The sequence below is a fragment of the Esox lucius genome, chromosome 2, assembly GCF_011004845.1.
Source record: "Esox lucius isolate fEsoLuc1 chromosome 2, fEsoLuc1.pri, whole genome shotgun sequence".
Taxonomy (NCBI): Eukaryota; Metazoa; Chordata; class Actinopteri; order Esociformes; family Esocidae; genus Esox; species Esox lucius.
The window spans coordinates 21198420-21218771 of NC_047570.1; the positions used below are offsets into that span (position 1 = coordinate 21198420).

The following is a 20352-nucleotide window of genomic DNA, read 5'->3' on the forward strand; positions in this document are numbered from 1 at the left end:
GAGGAATGTGTCACAACACATTGCTGCGTATGGTGGTGCGTAGCTGCTGGAGCAGTGGAAGTAGGTTTCCCGGTCTGCTGAGTCCCATGGATTGCTGTGTATGTGTGCAATGTTTCCCTGGGAAGGTGATGGCCCCAGGATGCACAGTGGGCAGACAACAAGCCAGTGAAGGGAGTGTGATGCTCTGGGCAATGTTCTGCTGGGAAACCCTGGGGCCGGGCATTCATGTCGACGTCAATTTGACTCATGCCACCTACCTAAACATTGTTCCAGATCAAGTACACACTTTCATGGCAGTGGTATTCCCTGATGGCATTGGCCTCAATCAGAAGGATATTGTGCCCTGCCACAATGCACACATTGTTCGGGAATGGTTTAAAGAATTTGATGAAGAGTTCCAGGTGTTGGAGGCCCTGGCCTCCAAATACCCCACATCTCAATCTGATTGAGCATTTTTAGGATGTGCAGGACCAATAAATCCGATCCACTACGGCACCTTGCAACTTACAGGAATTGAAGGATATGCTGCTGATGTCTTTGTGCCGGATACCACAGGACACCTTCAGGGGTATTGTAGTCCATACCTCGATGGGTCAGCACTGTTTTGATGGGTCACAGAGGACCAACAGCATATTAGGCAGGTGGTATATACACTAACGTTTAAATGTTTGGGGTCACAAAGAAATGTCCTTGTGTTTGAAAGAAAAACAGTGTAGACATTGTTAATGTTGTAAATGACAATTGTAGCCGGGAATTGCTGATTTTTAATGGAATATCTACATAGGTGTACAGAGGCCCATTATCAGCAACCAGTCCTGTATTCCAGTGGCACATTGTGTTTGCTAATCGAAGTTAATCGTTTTCAAAGCAAATTGTTCATTAGAAAACCCTTTTGCGATTATGTTAGTACAGCTGAAAACTTGTGCTGACTGAAGAAGCAATAAAACTGGCCTTCTTTATACTATTTCAGTATCTTCAGCATCAGCGTTTGTGGGTTTGATTACAGGCTCAAAATGACGAGAAACAAATAAATTTCTTCTGAAACTCGTCAGTCCATTTGTTTTCTGAGAAATTAAGGGTGGTCCGTGTGAAAAATGTCCAAGAAAATTAAGATTTCTGGTACAACGATGTGTACTTCTCCCTTCACAGAACAACTGTCTCTAACCAGAATAGAAAGAGAAGTGGGAATCCCTAGTGTACAACTGAGCAAGAGGAAAAATACATTAGAATGTCCAGTTCGAGAAACAGACTGGTTCTCAACTGGCAGCCTCATTAAATGGTACCAGTCTCAACGTCAACAGTGAAGACACAACTCCTGGCCAGTATCTTGGAGTCGTCTCTTCCCCGTTGACGTTGAGACTGGTGCTAATCTGCAAGTAGTCAAACCATGAATCGAACACTGGTCTCGCAATGATGCAACTAACTGAAAAACAGTTGTTTCACCATTCAGCTTATTTTCTTCACAGCAGCATCTTTTTCTGCTTTACTTGAGGAAATTAAGCCTGTGTGTGTGTGTGTGTGTGTGTGTGTGTGTGTTAGGATGCCCTGACTGATCTCACAGGGGACTCTGAGCGTCTGCCAGTGGAGGAGCAGCATGGAAACTGGCTAGGCCACAAGGTCAGAGTGCTTTCACATTCACGCAACCAGAGCATTCCTTTGGTGTCAGTTCACCCACCCTTGGTTATTAGTTAAATGTGCTCTCAAAGTTCATTAGCTAACATTAATATCAGGAAATGTTATATTGCACTGTCCTTTGGAAGACTTAATTAACTTTTGGAAGAGCCTTAAGCAACTTGTCTACAATGTTTGAAATACAGAAAAGCATAGGTGGAAAAGACATCATTCATGTTTTTTTGCATGGTATGTAGACCACTGAGTAAATAATCTAAAGTCTGAGTAAATAATCTGAAAAACAATTAATGTAAACCTGTCCATCTATTTTCTCTGCCCTATTGCTCCCTCCTTCTCTTCCTCTCTCAGGGGATGGTTTATTCAGCAGAGTACATTAAGAAAAAGCTGGAGCAGGAAATGATCTTGTCACAAGCCTTTGGAAGAGATTTGGTATGTGAATATGTCTATGTAAGGAGTATGTTGGATCATGTGCACAATCGGATGTGAAAGTAATGATTGCATAAGTTACAGTTTGATGGGAACTGAGCATTATAATCATTACAAGGTTTTGTTTGTGTATGTGTCCTTGTTTTACTACATTTCTAAGGACGAAAAAATCCCCAGAAGGATAATAAAACAAGTGTGAACATTCGACCTTTGCCCTCACATAAATGCGGGTGGTGTGGATAAAAGCGAGATAACTAGAATTACTTGAGTTTCCTGGTGTATTATTAGTTTGTAGATTATAAATGCTGAAACTAGACTATAACTGTGGGAGCATATACTATAGTTCTCTCTCTGTCTCTTTCTTTGTTTTTCTGCCTAAAAACAAAAGAGTAATTATTCTGCAACTTCCTACCTCAGTATAGGGGTCTCATTGTCTTAATGTGTGAATGAGACTTGTAAAAGTATTTTTTAACCCTTTCACACATAGTGGTCACTAGATTGGACAGCTATTCAAAAGCTGTTTATTGTATATGAATGGGTTTTGACGGTATAGTTGCACGTAAGCCACCACAATCCTAGTGCGTCATGTCAAACAAGGCCACCTGCTGGCAAGCCGTTGTAAGTGCAACATAAATTTGTCAAAACCAAGATGGCAGACGAATGGCCAGAAACAGAGCAGCTCAGGAATATCTTGCCATTCCTTCTATAATAGGAGAGCCTTGCAAGTAAATACAATTTGGTAACATCAAGTAACAACTAAGGAGTAATACAATTGTTAAAATATCCAAGTATTGATTTTATGTTGGGAGGAAATTACGATTAATCGTCTGTCCACTAAATTGTATATTGTGCATCACTGGCTATATCTCAACTACAATTCTCTATTACTGTGACTTTGTTATTCTTGAAAATACTGCAGAAAAATCAGCAGAAACGTTTTTAGATGTTATTTATATATAGTTAATTGATTAATGTTATTAGAATGTACAACTTGCAGATTTTGTGCCACCCCACCTCCTTTGAAGTGCAGAGCAGTGTCCAAGGCACCGCCTGAGATCAGGTTTGGCCCTGGAAAGCACCGGCCCCAGCTTACCGTAGCAAAAAATGCAAACAGATGCCATGATGCTGCATGCACATGAAAAACCAATACATCTGCATGCTGTGTCTTGTGGCTTTGTACCCTGGGTGTTTTGCCAATTTTTATAGAAGATTGAGTTGGTAAACTGATGAACAAGTCAGTAAAACTATAGTGCTAAATTACATCTGGAGGAGTGTATTTGTAGAGCCATGGACAATATTTGACTTATTTTTGTAGAACATTTTTATTGGACAAATATACATTTGAACAGGATGAGGTAGGGAGGACCTGAGAAGTCGTGAGGAGCATGAGGGAGGAAGGTGACTGGAGCGAGGAGTAGAAGGAGAGAGGGGAAAGGCTGAGGAGTCAGGAGCGTTTTTGCATTGAACAGCATTAGAATATGTTAAAATATGTGAACACAGTAGTTCAACAGCATTAAAAATATACTTTTTACATAATATTGATTTAATTGGTTTGTTAAATATTTCTTCAGTTGAAAACTCAAACGCATGCTGTCCGCCCGAGTGGACATGTGAAAACAAAAAAGTTTAAATTGAGTTTTTCATGCCTAATGAGCAATAAAAACACTTACAGGAAAAAAACCTGACCGAGGCTGTCATAATTCATGTATTAAACTATGTTTTTTAATTACTATTTAATTGCTATGCATACACATACATATTATTTGCAGTGGCTGTGTATGTTAGGTTATACAAGCTTTGTCTATCTGAACACTCAAACTAACAAACTGAATTCATTCATGCGTCCAGTCAAAAGTTCCAAATAGGTATTTTACTTCTCTAATGCTGTCTTATAGCTTAAACAAATGTTTGTCATACACGTGAAACTAGAGGTAGGAGGACACATGTATCCTGCCAGCAATCCTGCTCTAGAAGTCATTATTGCCCACCTTTCAAACAAATTATTAAAACAGTCACTCGAAAATGTTTTGCATCTCTTGACTCAATGAAAATAGTTATTGTACAACATGACTGATAATTCAACTTTATAGTATACCTTCTCTGCTTTGATAAACTGAGCTACTAAAATATTTTTTTCTGCTCTGCCTGCAACGTAGAAGTCTGTAAATCTATCCCACAAATCTATCATGTCCGTATTTTATAATGTATTTAACGTGAAAAGTTATTGAAACCGTTATAGCAAAATGTATATTATTAAGGAGAAATTAGAACATCTTCTAGTGTATACAAGAAGATTAGCAGAAACAATATATTTATGACTCTAGATTGCCTTAGCAACTAACTAGATAACAATCAGGCAATCTAGCTAACCGTATACGTGTGGCTTAGAATTCCAGTTTGCCTAATCTATCCTGCCTGTGGTATAACTAACCGAGTGATGAAATGCCTTTTGCGTATATGTCCTCCGTTAGTGGTGCAAGGGAAAGCTTCTTAGGTTTAGCCTTAGGAGCTAACTTGATAACATATCGTGGTGGCTCTTGATGCACTGACTCCAGCCTCAGTCCACTCCTTATGAAGCTCCCCCAAGTTCTTGAATCGGCTTTGCTTGGCATTCTAATCAGGGGTTTTCCTGGCTCAAAATTAGGCAAAAGGTGGTACCCCAACCACCGCTCTACTGGACGCCCCTCTGATACTTTATATAATATCTGGATACAAACTTGAAAAAGACAACTATTATAGTGTAAAATCTGCCCTGTTGTCCCTGTCCATTTAAGCAGCTAATGCACGCTACAATGTCCTCCCTACTATGTCCTCCCTACTATGTCCTCCCAAATAGCAATCAAAATATATATGCAATATGTTTAGCCTGTTCTTTACATTTTAACATTTTAAATAAGCTTCTAAACTGATTAGAATGCACCAAATTTCAGACCTCTAGGTCAGTGGTTCCCAACCTTTTTCAGTAATTGTACCACAAACAGAAATTTGCTCTGCTTGGTGTCCCCCGAAGTACCCCCTCACGTTAATTTCATTAGAAAGCCTATGGTGTAATGAGTGTTTTCAAGTACCCCCTGTGGAGAGGCCAAGTACCCCCAGGGGTCCTAGTACCCCTGGTTGGGAACCACTGCTTTAGGTGATACAGGGTGGAAATGCCAGTGGAGCTTTTGGAGCGACTTAGATTGCTTGTTATAGCTCCATCTAGGGTTCAACTGGACCCATAGTATAATAGATTTATTTGGCAGACGGTAAACACCTGTGGGCAAATTGGCTTGTCAGTAGCGCATGTCATCTCACAGGAATATGCGTCCAAAAAAAGGAAAAATAATAATAATCTGAACAAAAATATTTGGGGGTCCTTTGATCCCTTCGGTGAATGGACCCCTAAATATCATCGGGAAGATTTTGAATCTACTTAGCCTGAATATGCTGTAATAAACTATTCGGGTAGTTTTCCAAATAACTTGTTTCCTCAGTACAAATGTCTAATATAATTTTTAAAATTCTGCATTTGTAATTTGGGAATCTTTCAAAAGCCTCATTTAAGAAATCAACCTAAAACCACTTAAAAATTTACTAATCATTCATCACTATTAGGGTAGTGTTTTACGGTTAAGGTTAGGTTTTTGGGGTAAGTTGTTTTGTGTCTGTGCATACAACTTTTGCTCTCTTGTTGAGAATCCAAATCGCCAGTTTAGCCCCTTTGTGGAAAAAGGCCTTTTTTTTTTTGCTTGAGGGGTAGGCTTATGATGGAAAAATAATCTTAATGTTTTGTTTTTCTTAGGGAAAGGGCACCATGCACTATGGGCTGGTGATAGTTGGCCACTCCCTTGGCGCTGGTACTGCCGCCATTTTGTCCTTCCTTCTCCGCCCCCAGTACCCCACACTGCAGTGCTACTCCTACTCTCCACCAGGCGGCCTTCTGAGGTAAGTGCCTAATGAAAGTCAGGTCCAGATGACTTCCCCGCAATATTTTCTACTTTTCCTGCCTTAAATTTAAATCTATATGCCTATCATGAAAAACATTGATATAGTAATCGTCGATAAACATTTTAAGGATTTTGCAGTTGGAATAGTCTAAACATGTGAAACAAAGTTTGTTGGTTGTCTCTAGTTTGAATGGTTGCAGAGTTACTGTTAGGCAGTTAGTAAATACTAATTATCCTAACTAATATAGTCATAGTTAAGTAAGTGTAAACACAGGAAAATCTCTGCATTTCAACGGAATAACTGCCCACCTAAGTGGTGTGAGAAAGCACAACACCAAGGCCATTATAGTACCCCACACACCCCTCTGACTGTTCCCATATCACTACACCGTAGACTGAAATGGTGTCCTGTCATAATCCCCAGTACACAGGTGCATCTCAAAAAATTTGAATATTGTGGGATAGTTCATTTTTTTCCTAAATTCAAATCAAAATGTGACACCTTCATATATTCTAGGTTAATTACACATAAAGTGAAAAATGTCAAGCCTTTTTTGTTTCAGTCTTGATGATTATGGCTTACAGCTCAGGGAAATAAAAATCCTGTATCTCACAATATTAGAATAAAACGTATAGCATCAGTGCAGTGTGGCATGGCGGCAATCAGCCTGTGGCACTGCTGAGGTGTTATGGAAGCCCAGGTTGCTTTGATAGCGGCCTTCAGCTTGTCTGTGTGGACCAACACCAGCAGATGACATGGCACACTCAAATCATCACTGACTGTGGAAACTTCACACTGGACTTCAAGCAACTTGGATTCTGTGCCTCTCCACTCTTCCTCCAGACTCTGGGAACTTGATTTCCAAATGATATGCAACATTTACTTTCATCTGAAGAGGGGACTTTGGACCACTGAGCAATGGTCCAGTTCTTTTTCTCTTCGCCCAGGTAAGACGCTTCTGACATTGTCTCTGGTTCAGGAGTGGCTTGACACTAGGAATGTGACACTTTCCTAGTGTCACATCTGTGCGTGGTGGCTCTTGATGCACTGACTCCAGCCTCAGTCCACTCCTTATGAAGCTCCCCCAAGTTCTTGAATCGGCTTTGCTTGACAATTCTCTCAAGGCTGCTGTTGCTTGTGCACCTGTTGCTTGTGCACCTTTTCCTACCACACTTTTCCCTTCCAGTCAACTTCCCATGAACATGCTTTGATACGGCACTCTGCGAACAGCCAGCCCTTTCAGCAATGACCTTCTCTGGATTATCGTCCTCGTGGAAGGTGTCAGTGAGTGTCTTCTGGACAACTGTCAAGTCAGCAGTCTTCCCCATGATTGTGGTTGTGTGTACTGAAGGCTCAGGGAGGTAATTAGCAGATTAGAGCTCTTCTCAGGTCGACAGTTCTATATTGTAAATTTTTTATTGCAATATTTTGAGATACTGGATTTTTTATTTCTATGAGAGGTAAGCCATAATCATCAAGATTGAAACAAAAAATGCTTTAAATGTTTCACTTTATGTGTAATGAATCGAGAATATATGGAGGTGTAACTTTTTTATTTGAATTAAGGATAACCATGACTGCACAAAATTAACTTGTAGAGGTATCAGTATGATATGGAGGCTCAGCTAAATGAAACCAAACACTTATATTGTACATTCACTTTTCAGTTCTCACTCAGCCTTCAATCCACACAGTGATGTTATACTCTGGGAGTTTTGGTGGGCAAAAAACATCTCTCTCCCCTTTGGCCAATTATTTGTGAAACAAATTTTACTGCCCAAGAAATCTTTCAGATCTGATTCAGACCACCTAAGGTCCCTCCAGGGATAAGTGCCCCTTTAGGATCACCCTGAACTGCATTCCATGAGAATGGGGAAAACTATTCAAAAGCAGTTTTACCCAGTTCTGAATAGGCCCATGGTATCTACAGTACAAGTGTTGAGAGCTTGTTTGGTTACTGCTGTTCTTCCAACAAATTTTGTTTGTTAGATAGTCAGGATATTTATGTATGACAGCCTTATATAAAAACAAACTAATGTCTGGCCCTTTTGAAGGTCAGTGACTCTCAGCCAACGGAGGTATATAGAAGACAGTAATGAGTGTGAAAATGTGCTTACCACTAAGCGGCTTCCCAAATAGCAGTAAATGTTTCTAGCTCAGTATTTCTCTCTAAAACGTATTCACAATGCTGCTCAGATCAACTTTTACTAAGGAATGGGGAGAACTCATAAGCTGAAAGAAAGGGTGGGGTTGACCTCGTTGCTATGGATAATGTCGTGTTCCATGAACAAGCTTACTTACTATGCCCACAGTGATTGTCTGATAGGGGAGGGTATCTGTTAGTGAATTCATCATAGCAATACTGTAGAAAGATGTGTCATGTTGCCAATTGATATAAAGATATTCAAATCAAAATGTAGGCTGTCACTAATTTAACATGAAACCAAGAATGATATACTGATTAGTCAGGTACAAACCCGTTTCCTAAAAAGTTGAGATGCTGTTTAAAATGGAAATAAAACCAGAATGAAATGGTGCATGTATTTTTCCCAAAAGAATAACAGGTAATGTATGCTCCGTGACTAGCTCAACTATGATCATAATACACTTGCGATTAAGGCAATGTTTTTTTAAAAGCTCAGTATCATTAAATGTTTCTAAATGTTGACCTGCATATGAGGCGGATTGCCAGCAGCAGCCATTTTACAATCGTTTGTGATCTGGTCTTAGTGACTTAGGAGTCCTCTTGACTACCCCTAACCTTTCACGGATTTAGAAGCTGGTTTTAGCACTGAAACACTTTATGAAATACTCTTAGGCCAAAAATGTGGGAGTTTGAAGATTACAACTGACACGCCCATTGTTTTTAAGTTTCTCCTGAATCAGCAAGTTGGGAGCTACTTTTGGCCTTAATATGTTTTGTGACTATGGCCCCAGGTGCTCTCTTGCCAGACAGTCAGGTCTAGTTATAGTCTGGGTGGTTCTACACTTTTTCCATTTCACATTGATGGAGAGGTCTTTGGACGGTTCCTCAGTATTAACTCTGACTTGCACTGTGAAGTGTTGGACCTTACAGGTGTGTCCCTTTCTAAGTCATGTCCGATCAATTATATGTGGCAGAGATGGACTCCAATCAAGTTCTAGAGATATTTCAAGGGTGATATAACACACAACAAAGTATGGAGAATGTTAAGGGGTCTGAATACTTTCCTAAAGCACTCTATTTGAGCATCCAGAATGTCATGTTGGTCCAAAGGTTGGTTGCATTTTGTTAAAGTTATTGTTGACACAGCTAAATGCAACAAATGCAGAAATGCATTTTGCATGTTTGGCTGCTTATGCTATTTAAGAAACTGCATGGCTTAGCTGAATTTGAGTTAGGTTGACTCCTTGCTTTAGATGAGAAATATTGAGTGCAAATCTAGAAATCTCACTTTTTAGAAAACATATGGAAGAGTATTTGATCTCAAGTGAGTCTTAATCTTCATGTTTCTTGGCTATTTGCATTTTTTTGTTCACATATATTCTCCTACTGAAACTAGCTCCTGCTCCTACTGAAACTAGTGTTGCTATCACATACTATTTTTAACAGCTCTTTTTAGTGAATGTTGGGAATCAACTTGCATTGGTGAAAGAAGCTGTTCATTTGGCTCCATGACTTCCCTGAAGGGATTGTTAGACATAGATTAATGTTTGGGTGTAGTAACACATTCAGTTGATCTTGAATGTTCATGGAGTAATTTTTCATAATAAGCCAATAATTCAATTCTGCCCCAGCATGGAATTAGCATTATTTGCATTGTCCAAATTCATAAATTGAAACTATACAGTGGGGAGAACAAGTATTTGATACACTGCTGATTTTGCAGGTTTTCCTACTTACAAAGCATGTACAGGTCTGTTATCATAGGTACACTTCAACTGTGAGAGACGGAATCTAACAACAAAAATCCAGAAAATCCCATTGTATGATTTTTAAATAATTAATTTGCATTTTATTGCATGACATAAGTATTTGATCACCTACCAACCAGTAAGAATTCCGTCTCTCACAGACCTGTTAGTTTTTCTTTAAGAAGCCCTCCTGTTCTCCACTCATTACCTGTATTAACTGCACCTATTTAAACTCGTAACCTGTATAAAAGACACCTGTCCACACACTCAATCAAACAGACTCCAACCTCTCCAGAATGGCCAAGACCAGAGAGCTGTATAAGGACATCAGGGATAAAATTGTAGACCTGCACAAGGCTGTGATGGGCTACAGGACAATAGGCAAGCAGCTTGGTGAGAAGGCAACAACTGTTGGCACAATTATTAGAAAAAGTTCAAGATGACGGTCAATCTCCCTTGGTCTGGGGCTCCATGCAAGATCTCACCTCATGGGGGATCAATGATCAAGAGGAAGGAGAGGGATCAGCCCAGAACTACACAGCAGGACCTGGTCATTGATCCAGAGGATGATCCAGAGGAGCAATGGGAGAAGGACATGTGGTCTGATGAGCCAAAAATAGAGCTTTTTGGTCTAAACTCCACTCGCCGTGTTTGGAGGAAGAAGAAGGATGAGTACAACCCCAAGAACACAATCCCAACCGTGAAGCATGGAGGTGGAAACATCATTCTTTGGGGATGCTTTTCTGCAAAGGGGACAGGACGACTGCACCGTATTGAGGGGAGGATGGATGGGGCCATGTATCGCGAAATCTTGGCCAACAACCTCCTTCCCTCAGTAAGAGCATTGAAGATGGGTTGTGGCTGGGTCTTCCAGCATGACAACGACCTGAAACACACAGCCAGGGCAACTAAGGAGTAGCTCCGTAAGAAGCATCTCAAGGTCCTGGAGTGGCCTAGCCAGTCTTCAGACCTGAACCCAATAGAAAATCTCCCCACTGTACGTCTATTGCAACAAAAGCTGCATTGCAAGCGGAAACCTACTCCAAAATACTTCCAACTTAGACAAATTGTGTTGTTTATCTTAAAGAACCTATCAATGTTGTTTTCGTTGAAATAAGGTTTTCAGTATAAAAATCTATAAAAAATGATTTAAAAAAATTGAACAGATATTTCCTATGTTTACTGGTTAATTTTGTTCACAATGGTATCAATCGTTTTTTTTAAATTTCGACCCGGAACAACCACCCATCAATTACCAATGACAACAACATTGCTGAATTACAGGCTGTGTGTGGTGGCTTTTTCGTCAGTATGCAGGCAAAAACATTTAAGCTAGTGCGACAGATTACTGAATTGAATCGTTTTTTAGTTTGTTTCCGCTTGCAATGCAGCTTTTGTTGCTCGTGACACACAGTTAAAATTCATGAATTTGGACAATGCTAACAATGCTATTTCCAGGGTGGGACACAGCTGAATAATGGCTTGTGGTGGAAAATGACTCTATAAGCCTTCAAGAACAACTCAAGTTCTTCACAAATATGAATCTAGCCTTTATTTGTCTCAAACTAATATTTTCAGATACGTTATGGTATGATTTACTACGGAATGTAATATCATTGCCCTTACGATGGAATTTCACTTGATTTGTCTCATCTGTGATATTTTGGTTAAAAGACTCAGGTCACAACAGTTATTGGAAAGGAATTAGTATTTTTTTATAACATGGCATACTCATATATTTTGGGGAAAATATATTTTATATACCTTGCCCGCAAAAATAATGATCTTCCCTCCCTGCTCACAGACTCAGGACAGGTATCGTCTTGACAGGTATTCTTAGTTCTGAGGAAAAATGTGTAGTCATTTTGGGTAGCTAATTTCCAGTTAACATACAGCCTAATTATCGTAGCTGTCTAACAAGCTCATGAAGGGTTCCTCCCCACAAGCAGAACATGTATTTTTAGTAGTAGGGACCCAGTTAGCTCTGAGGAGAGTCTTCTGCCAAAAAAGGCACTGGAGAAAATGTTAGTGTGGTAATCACGTTATAGGAATTAAAAGAAGAAAACTATGAAATTGAAATTGGTACTAATACTCTGACCCAAAACCAGAATGAAACTATTTCAAATTGTACCCACGTCTGTCATCTCACCATAGAAAGGAAATTGGTCACAACGCTGTCTAGTACTAGATACCAAGGTAAAACTGCTTTTGACTCATGGAATGCCTTGCAGAATAAAGTTATTCTGTAAATTATTCCAATAAGCGTTGGTGCCTGTAAGACAGTTCAAATGTTTGATACATTACCTTTTTACTCTTTACTGTGATCGTTTTCCTTTTAGAGTGTGTGCTTAATATCTTTGTGTCAATGTACACCAATCAGCCATAAAATTATGACCACTGACAGGTAAAGTGAATAACATTGATTATCTTGTTATCATCACACCTGTCAGTGGGTGGGATTTATTAGGCAGCAAATGAAGATTCTGTCCTGAAAGTTGATGTGTTAGAAGCAGGAACAATTATGTGTTAGAAGCAGGAAAAAAAGCATCTGAGCGACTTTGACAGGGCCAAATTGTAACGGCTGGACTACTGGGTCAGAGCATCTCCAAAACTGCAGCCCTTGTGGGGTGTTCTTGGTCTGCAGTGGTCAGTACCTAATGAAAAGTGGTCCAAGGAAGCAAAAGAGGTGAACCAGCGACAGGGTCATAGGTGGCCAAGTCTCATTGATGCACGTGGGGAGCGAAGGCTGGCCCTTGTAGTCCGATCCAACTGACAAGCTACTGTAGCTCAAATTGCTCAAAAAGTGAATGCTGGTGCAAATCGAAAGGTGTCAGAATACACAGTGCATCGCAGTTTGTTACATATGGGGCTACGTAGCAGCAGGCCAGTCAGGGTGACCATGCTGACCCCTGTCCACTGCCGAAAACGCCTACAATGGGCATGTGAGCATCAGAACTGGACCACGGAGCAATGGAAGTAGGTGACCTGGTCTGATTAATCACATTTTCTTTTAAATCACGTGGATGGCCTTGTGTGTGGAAGTCGCTTATCTGGAGAATACATGGCACCAGGATGCACTACGTTAAGAAGGCAAGCTGGCAGAGGCAGTGATGCTTTGGGCAATGTTCTGCTGGGATACCTTGGGGCCTGCAATGTATGTGGATGTTACTTTGACACGTACCACCTACCTAAGCATTGTTGCAGACCATATGCACCCTTTCATGGCAAATGTATTCCCTGATTGCATTGGCCCCTTTCAGCAGGATGATGCACTCTGCCACAAAACAAAAATGGTTCAGGCATGGTTTGAGGAACACAACATGTTCAAAGTGTTGACTTGGCCTCCAAATTCCCAAGATCTCAATCCAATTGAGCATCTGTGGATGTGCTGGACAAACAGGTCCGATCCATGGAGGCCCCACCTCACAACTTACAGGACTTAAAGGATTTGCTGCCAACGTCTTGGTGCCAGACACGGGTCAGGGCTGTTTTGGTGGTAAAATGGGGACCTACACAAAATTAGACCGTGGTCATAATGTTATGGCTGATGGGTGTGTTTCCTTTGTATTTGCGTCATTTCTGTAATACCAAGTTTAACTGCAAAAGAGTCTCATCTTGACTTTTCTCTATAAAGTTAAAAATAAAACATGTATTTTGACAGGCAGCTAATTTGCCTTTTATGCCTGTACACGTCAGTGTTAGCTTGAATAATTTAGGGACTTGGAATGAGCTCATACTGTTGTGTTGGTAATGTAAGAAAAGTATGGTTAGAAATTCTGCTGAAGTATTTTTAAATATGATGCAGAGGAGGTAATCAGGGACACCCAGACTCATTCTAGACAACCTCTCTTTTTGTAAGTCACCCTTTGTTTTTCACAATGTTATTTATTTCAGTTTCACATCTCATTTTTTTCTACAGTGAGGATGCTATGGAGTACTCAAAAGAGTTTGTCACCTCTGTGGTTTTGGGAAAGGACCTTGTACCAAGGTATGTCATCTAAACCCAGTCTAAAATGAGATATTTTTATGGCATGCAACTAGACTGATTTTGCTGCTGTTTCTCATAGGATCGGTCTCTCTCAGCTAGAGGTGTTCCGACGCCACCTGCTGGAAGTTTTACAGAAGAGCGACAAGCCAAAGGTACTACATTTGCATGTAAAAAAAAGTATGCGTACGATCAGGCTGTATATATTCTTCAGTATTAAGCATTAACAATAACTGCAACCCAGGCATTTTCAAAGTCTGAGATGTGAAGTGCCCAACGCCCCCTCATGAAAACACCAAATTGGCTGCATTTATACATCTGTAAGACATCTGATGTGGAACAACCTGATGTGACTAGTCTAGAGAAAAATTACTTGAAAAAATATTGGTACTGGGCTGACTGTGTGAAAGTGTATTTGCATACACCAAATATATAATATTTATTTATCCTTATTTAACATTTTCAACTACATTTTCAACTTGGGAATAATTAGGGGTAACTGGGTTGCTCATGGATATTTTTACCTTCCTGGCTAATGGATTTCACCTAGCAACCTTCATGATACCAGTCAGATACTCCACTAGTCTACCATACCTCACCAAATGTGTACTCAAATGTGCATGAAAACACCATGGTAATGATATCACATTCTGTTGTAAAATACACTTTTTATTTACAATGTTAACATGCATCATCATTTTAGACTTTGAAACTCCCACTCATAAATGTATGCTCTAAATTTAGATGGAACAGATTGAAACTAAAATAGACTTCATATTTAATAATAGTCTTAATAGTCAACAAATGTTTTTAAATATATATACTATAATGTATCTTATTAACCCATCATGGTAATGGCATCAAGTGTGGTTGAATCTCCATTCAGCCCTAACCCTTCATACATCTAGTCTATTTTCACGCATTTTGGCCTATAATTAAGAGTCGAAACTATGCTCAAAGAATATCGATGCCTTCTCTTATATCTCCCCATGTACCTTCCTTAAAGCATTCTCCAACCTCCAGCGCCCTGAGAGCTTCACACTTTGAAAACGTCTGCTCTAACCCAAGCTAACAGTATAAATGGTAACCACTGATCCTTCTCTGCCAGTGGAGGATCATTGCAGGGGGCACAAAGTGCATTCCTAAGTCTGAGCTGCCAATAGATGATGGCCCTGAGGCCCCGGCTGCCCCTGCACCCCCCAGTGCCCGTCTCTGGCTGCACCCTAGTGATCTCAGTATCGCCCTGTCTGCCTCTACCCCCCTCTACCTACCGGGCAAGGTCATCCACGTGGTCCACAATCATCCCCCAGAGACCTGGTGAGAGGCCAGACTGGCATTCAATTTGGGAGGGGACAATGATGGCACAAAACATCTACTACATACATTATCGGTTAAATAAACATATGCTGTGATATGCTGATTGGAAAGAAAATGTACTATATAAAGGCAGGTTTTATCCAAATATCACCTTGTGAGTAAAATCGTCATGCATAATTGTTTTCATAATTTTGCTGCATAAATGATTATTTAGCTGACACTTGCCTGACCTTTGCTTCCTGTGTGTAGCTGTGGACAGGAGGAGCCCACCTACACAGCTCTCTGGGGAGATAACAAGTCTTTCAACGAGGTCATCATCTCCCCTGCCATGCTTAACGAGCACATGCCCCACATGGTGATGGAGGGGCTCAATAAGGTCTGTGGAAATAATATACCGTATGTCTGTTTTGATATGATGAGTATCAGATTTTTGATGGATGTTAGTCCTGGTGTAGATGGTGTTTTCTATTGATAAAATTTGATTGTGGGGTCCCTAGTCAGATGCACTTTGGTAAAAGGCGACAGTGTAAGGCGACGGGCACTGCTGAAATGCACTGAGAAGAATATCAAATTAATAAACTGAGACAACAGCTGAAGACACTGTAGGAATATTTTATCCATGGATGTGTGTTTTTGCCAGACCGCGTAAGCGGAGCCGTCTAAGAAGAGCGAATGTCTCTTACTGAGTGAATGAATGACTGACTGACTACCCCTTGTTAAATAGCTTAGTGGTTAGATACGCAGGCTCCGGAAGGTTCATAACAGAAGAAACTTCGCTGGCCACAACTTGATGTAGCTACGTATTAGGAAGCCTATAATAAAACAGTTCTGGTGGATATTAGGATTTGTTCAGGAAAGACAAACACTTAGCTGGCTTCATGATTCTCTCGTCTTTTCAGTTGACAAAAAAGTCAGTTAATGTTAGTGATGGCCATTCGAGGCTTCATTACCATTCTTCTAGCTATCAGGCTATTATGCTAGCAGTGCTAACTCAGATTTTCTTTTTCAAAATAAAAGCCATCATTGAACTATATAAGTTCATATACACTCACCTAAAGGATTATTAGGAACACCTGTTCAAAAATCATACAATGTGATTTTCTGGATTATAGTTTTAGATTCCGTCTTTCACAGTTGAAATGTACCTATGACAAAAATTACAGCCCTCTACATACACTCACCTAAAGGATTATTAGGAACACCTGTTCAATTTCTCATTAATGCAATTATCTAATAAACCAATCACATGGCAGTTGCTTCAATGCATTTAGGGGTGTGGTCCTGGCAATGACAATCTCCTGAACTCCAAACTGAATGTCAGAATGGGAAAGAAAGGTGATTTAAGCAATTTTGAGCGTGGCATGGTTGTTGGTGCCTGACGGGCCAGTCTGAGTTTTCACAATCTGCTCAGTTACTGGGATTTTCACACACAACCATTTCTAGGGTTTACAAAAAACATCCAGTATGCGGCAGTCCTGTGGGCGAAAATGCCTTGTTGATGCTAGAGGTCAGAGGAGAATGGGCCAACTGATTCAAGCTGATATAAGAGCAACTTTGACTGAAATAACCACTCGTTACAACCGAGGTATGCAGCAAAGCATTTGTGAAGCCACAACACACACAACCTTGAGGCGGATGGGCTACAACAGCAGAAGACCCCACCGGGTACCACTCTTCTCCACTACAAATAGGAAAAAGAGGCTACAATTTGCACAAGCTCACCAAAACTGGACAGTTGAAGACTGGAAGAATGTTGCCTGGTCTGATGAGTCTCGATTTCTGTTGAGACATTCAGATGGTAGAGTCAGAATTTGGCGTAAACAGAATGAGAACATTGGGTAGGCCGTTGCATCGTTCAAATGCCACGGCCTACCTGAGCGTTGTTTCTGACCATGTCCATTCCTTTATGACCACCATGTACCCATCCTCTGATGGCTACTTCCAGCAGGATAATGCACCATGTCACAAAGCTCGAATCATTTCAAATTGGTTTCTTGAACATGACAATGAGTTCACTGTACTGAAATGGCCCGCACAGTCACCAGATCTCAACCCAATAGAGCATCTTTGGGATGTGGTGGAACGGGAGCTTCGTGCCCTGGATGTGCATCCCATAAATCTCCATCAACTGCAAGATGCTATCCTATCAATATGGGCCAACATTTCTAAAGAATGCTTTCAGCACCTTGTTGAATCAATGCCACGTAGAATTGAGGCAGTTCTGAAGGCGAAAGGGGGTCAAACACAGTATTAGTATGGTGTTCCTAATAATCCTTTAGGTGAGTGTAGTTAACAATCCTGTCTGTACATTTTATGTTTAATGTCCGTTCCAATGTTTTTCTTGTCTGTTCTTTTTCACAGACTAGATTGTTAACTATATTGCCTTATACATTTCAAAGATGGCTTTTATTGTGATAAAGAAAATCTGAGTGCTGCCAGCATAATATTGAATGGCCATCAGTAGTTATTGTCACCTATATTGATAGATACTGTATCTATGTCATTCACAAATGGCTAATTAGTTGTTAAATCAGCCAGTGGCAAAAGAGGATTTGTTCATTATAGGCAAAAATCTCGCTGGCTACAACGTTGAGTAGATACGTTATGGTAAGCCTAAAATGAAACTGTTTTGAAACTATCTTGCGACTATTTCTGGTGGATTTTCAAATTATGTCTCGTGATTTCTTCAGGATAGAGAAACACTTCGCTGGCTACACGATTCTCTCGTCTTTTCACTTGACGAAAAAGTCTGTTATTGTCACCTATATTGATACAGTAGTTATTGTATCAATGTCATTCACGAATGGCTAAGCTGTTAAAACAGCCAGTGGCAAAAGCCATAAAGTTCATAGATGCCATTTGTGGTGGAGGTAAACTTAATAAGAAACATTACTCAGTATAACACAATATAATGGCGTCTAGCGACATATTATTTGCTAATAAGCTTTTTTCAGTATAACGCTAGTTAATGGTGTCTAATAAAATATTCATACTTGGTGTGATGTTAATGAGTGAAAATAATATAATTTGAAGAGGCTATACTAAAGCCCAGCATGTGTGCAGTTCGGTGGCATAGTGGTTAACAACAATGCAGCCCGGTTTTGATTCTCAAGAGGGCAGCCACGATTAGCACATTTTATTGTGGGCCGGTTGAACTACACTTGCTTGGTTTCTGTTTTTTTCTACCTCGGTGTCATTTTCTTAATTTGAAGTTAAAATTAACCTCATATTTTTATTGTGCTGCTTTTTTGCTTTAGCTGGAGAAGGGTGCTGTTCAATTCATGTGCTGGATGTTTGATCTGTTTTGGTCTATAGGCATTGTTACTCTGGTTACTCTGCTTTAGGATTTAGTTAGGATACCCATTATGGTACTATTAAAAGCAGCAGATACACTCGTCCTGGAGTCCACACATTTTCATTGACATATACAGAACAAACATTGACCCCCACTGGCACCCTTGGTAAAATGAGCAAGAAAAAAGCTCATGTTAATGATTTATTTTATTTTACGCTATAAATGAAAGCAATCTAACATATTTTCTCAAAAAGTGTCAGTGAGACATTTTGTTATCTGGTGGAATACTTTGGATAGGTCCTGCTGGAAGATTCAGCAACAAACTGTAGTAACTTTGGAAGCAACACAATCCCACAATATCCCATATCCACCACCATACATTTTTGTTTTTAAAACATGACCTTACCTGGAGTTGTTGGCCTGACTATAGAACATGGTAACAGTCAAACTTCCAATGACATTTACAAAGTCCAGGTATGGGAATGTGCCTTAATAAAATTAGAAGGTGGTAAGACATCCAAATAACTCTCACTGTAGTTTTGGTGACTTGGTGACCCCAATATTCAACCAACTTCTGCAATCTTTGGATATTTTTTTTCCTTAGAATCATCCTTCTTCTGTGTATTGGGAATAATAAATTGGTAATACTTTACAATAAGGATACAGTAATAATCATTATTAAATGCATTAATTGACATGGATCCATGACTTATTAATGCATCTATAAAGCCTTGATTGTGTGCATGTGTTATTAAACATATTAACTTAGTAATAGTTAACTGTTGGAACACATATCAATAAACATTAACTAATACATTAAAACATAGTGTAAACTAATAGTTAATTAATGCATCTACAAATAATGAACTATGAGCTAAAAACGTAGTTATGACTTTACAGTTTACAAGGCTCACAAAGCTACTTAAACTAATACTTAATTATCAGAACTTAATAGTTTATAACCATTTGCAAGTTCTATTCAGCAATTAATAAACAAATGAATAGTCGTGACTTTACAATAAGGATAACATATTAACTTAACTATTTATTAATTATCAGTATGTAACAGTTCATAATCATCTAAAAGCATTAATAAACTAGAAGATACTGCTTTACAGTCATTAGCATGAATAAATAAGATATAAAAATACTATAAAAAGCATCAGACATTTGGGTAATATTAATTTGGAGTTAATGAAATGCTGTTTTTTGTGAGAACATTCAAGCATGTTTAAAGTATATATATAACAGATTGTTGAATCAGCAGAATTATACATGTGATAATTAAGCAATACATTTGGAGTGTAACACATGAGTTCTTGAACATCATGACATATCAACAAGAAATAAAACACAGGATTGACAACAGCTATTATTGTTGATGATGGACACAAGAAAAAGCAAATAAGTATGCAACAGGTCACCAAGTAACAAGTAAGGTAATGTTCACAAAGGACAAAAGCCTGGCTTCTGTGACTGGACAGTATTCAGCAACAAATGACAGCAGTTGGGGGAAAGGTGTTGTTTGTTAAAGGAATTAGGGTTATTCTATATGTTGCCTTCTAATAAATGACTTAATTTGAACTGATTATGTTCAATAATAAACATTTAATTGTTTTTGCTATGATGAAAGACACCAAATCATGAATCTGTAGTTGCATTATGTCATCATGAAATCATTTAAATTAATGTATGTATTCATGTTTGTTATTGGGCCATTCAACAGTTAGCTAGATATATTAATGTTTATTAACACATGCACACCAATGATAATTTTCATTAATTAAGATTTGGATTGCAATATATTAATGCATTGATTGATGTTTTTAAACATGTCCTTTATTTGTTACCTATTTATTTAGTAACATGTTTATTG

At 39.3% G+C, this 20352-nt stretch overlaps 1 protein-coding gene across 1 annotated transcript in view; it reads left to right on the forward strand.

The window, feature by feature from the left end:
• Positions 1 to 20352, forward strand: part of dagla (diacylglycerol lipase, alpha) — an 84144-nt gene that overhangs the window by 51885 nt on the left and 11907 nt on the right. The window contains exons 12-18 of the mRNA XM_010890501.5: positions 1540 to 1617; positions 1981 to 2061; positions 5840 to 5982; positions 13799 to 13867; positions 13947 to 14019; positions 14973 to 15181; positions 15431 to 15557. Coding sequence (XP_010888803.2) covers positions 1540 to 1617; positions 1981 to 2061; positions 5840 to 5982; positions 13799 to 13867; positions 13947 to 14019; positions 14973 to 15181; positions 15431 to 15557 — 780 coding nt within the window. The remainder of the gene's footprint in view (positions 1 to 1539; positions 1618 to 1980; positions 2062 to 5839; positions 5983 to 13798; positions 13868 to 13946; positions 14020 to 14972; positions 15182 to 15430; positions 15558 to 20352) is intronic.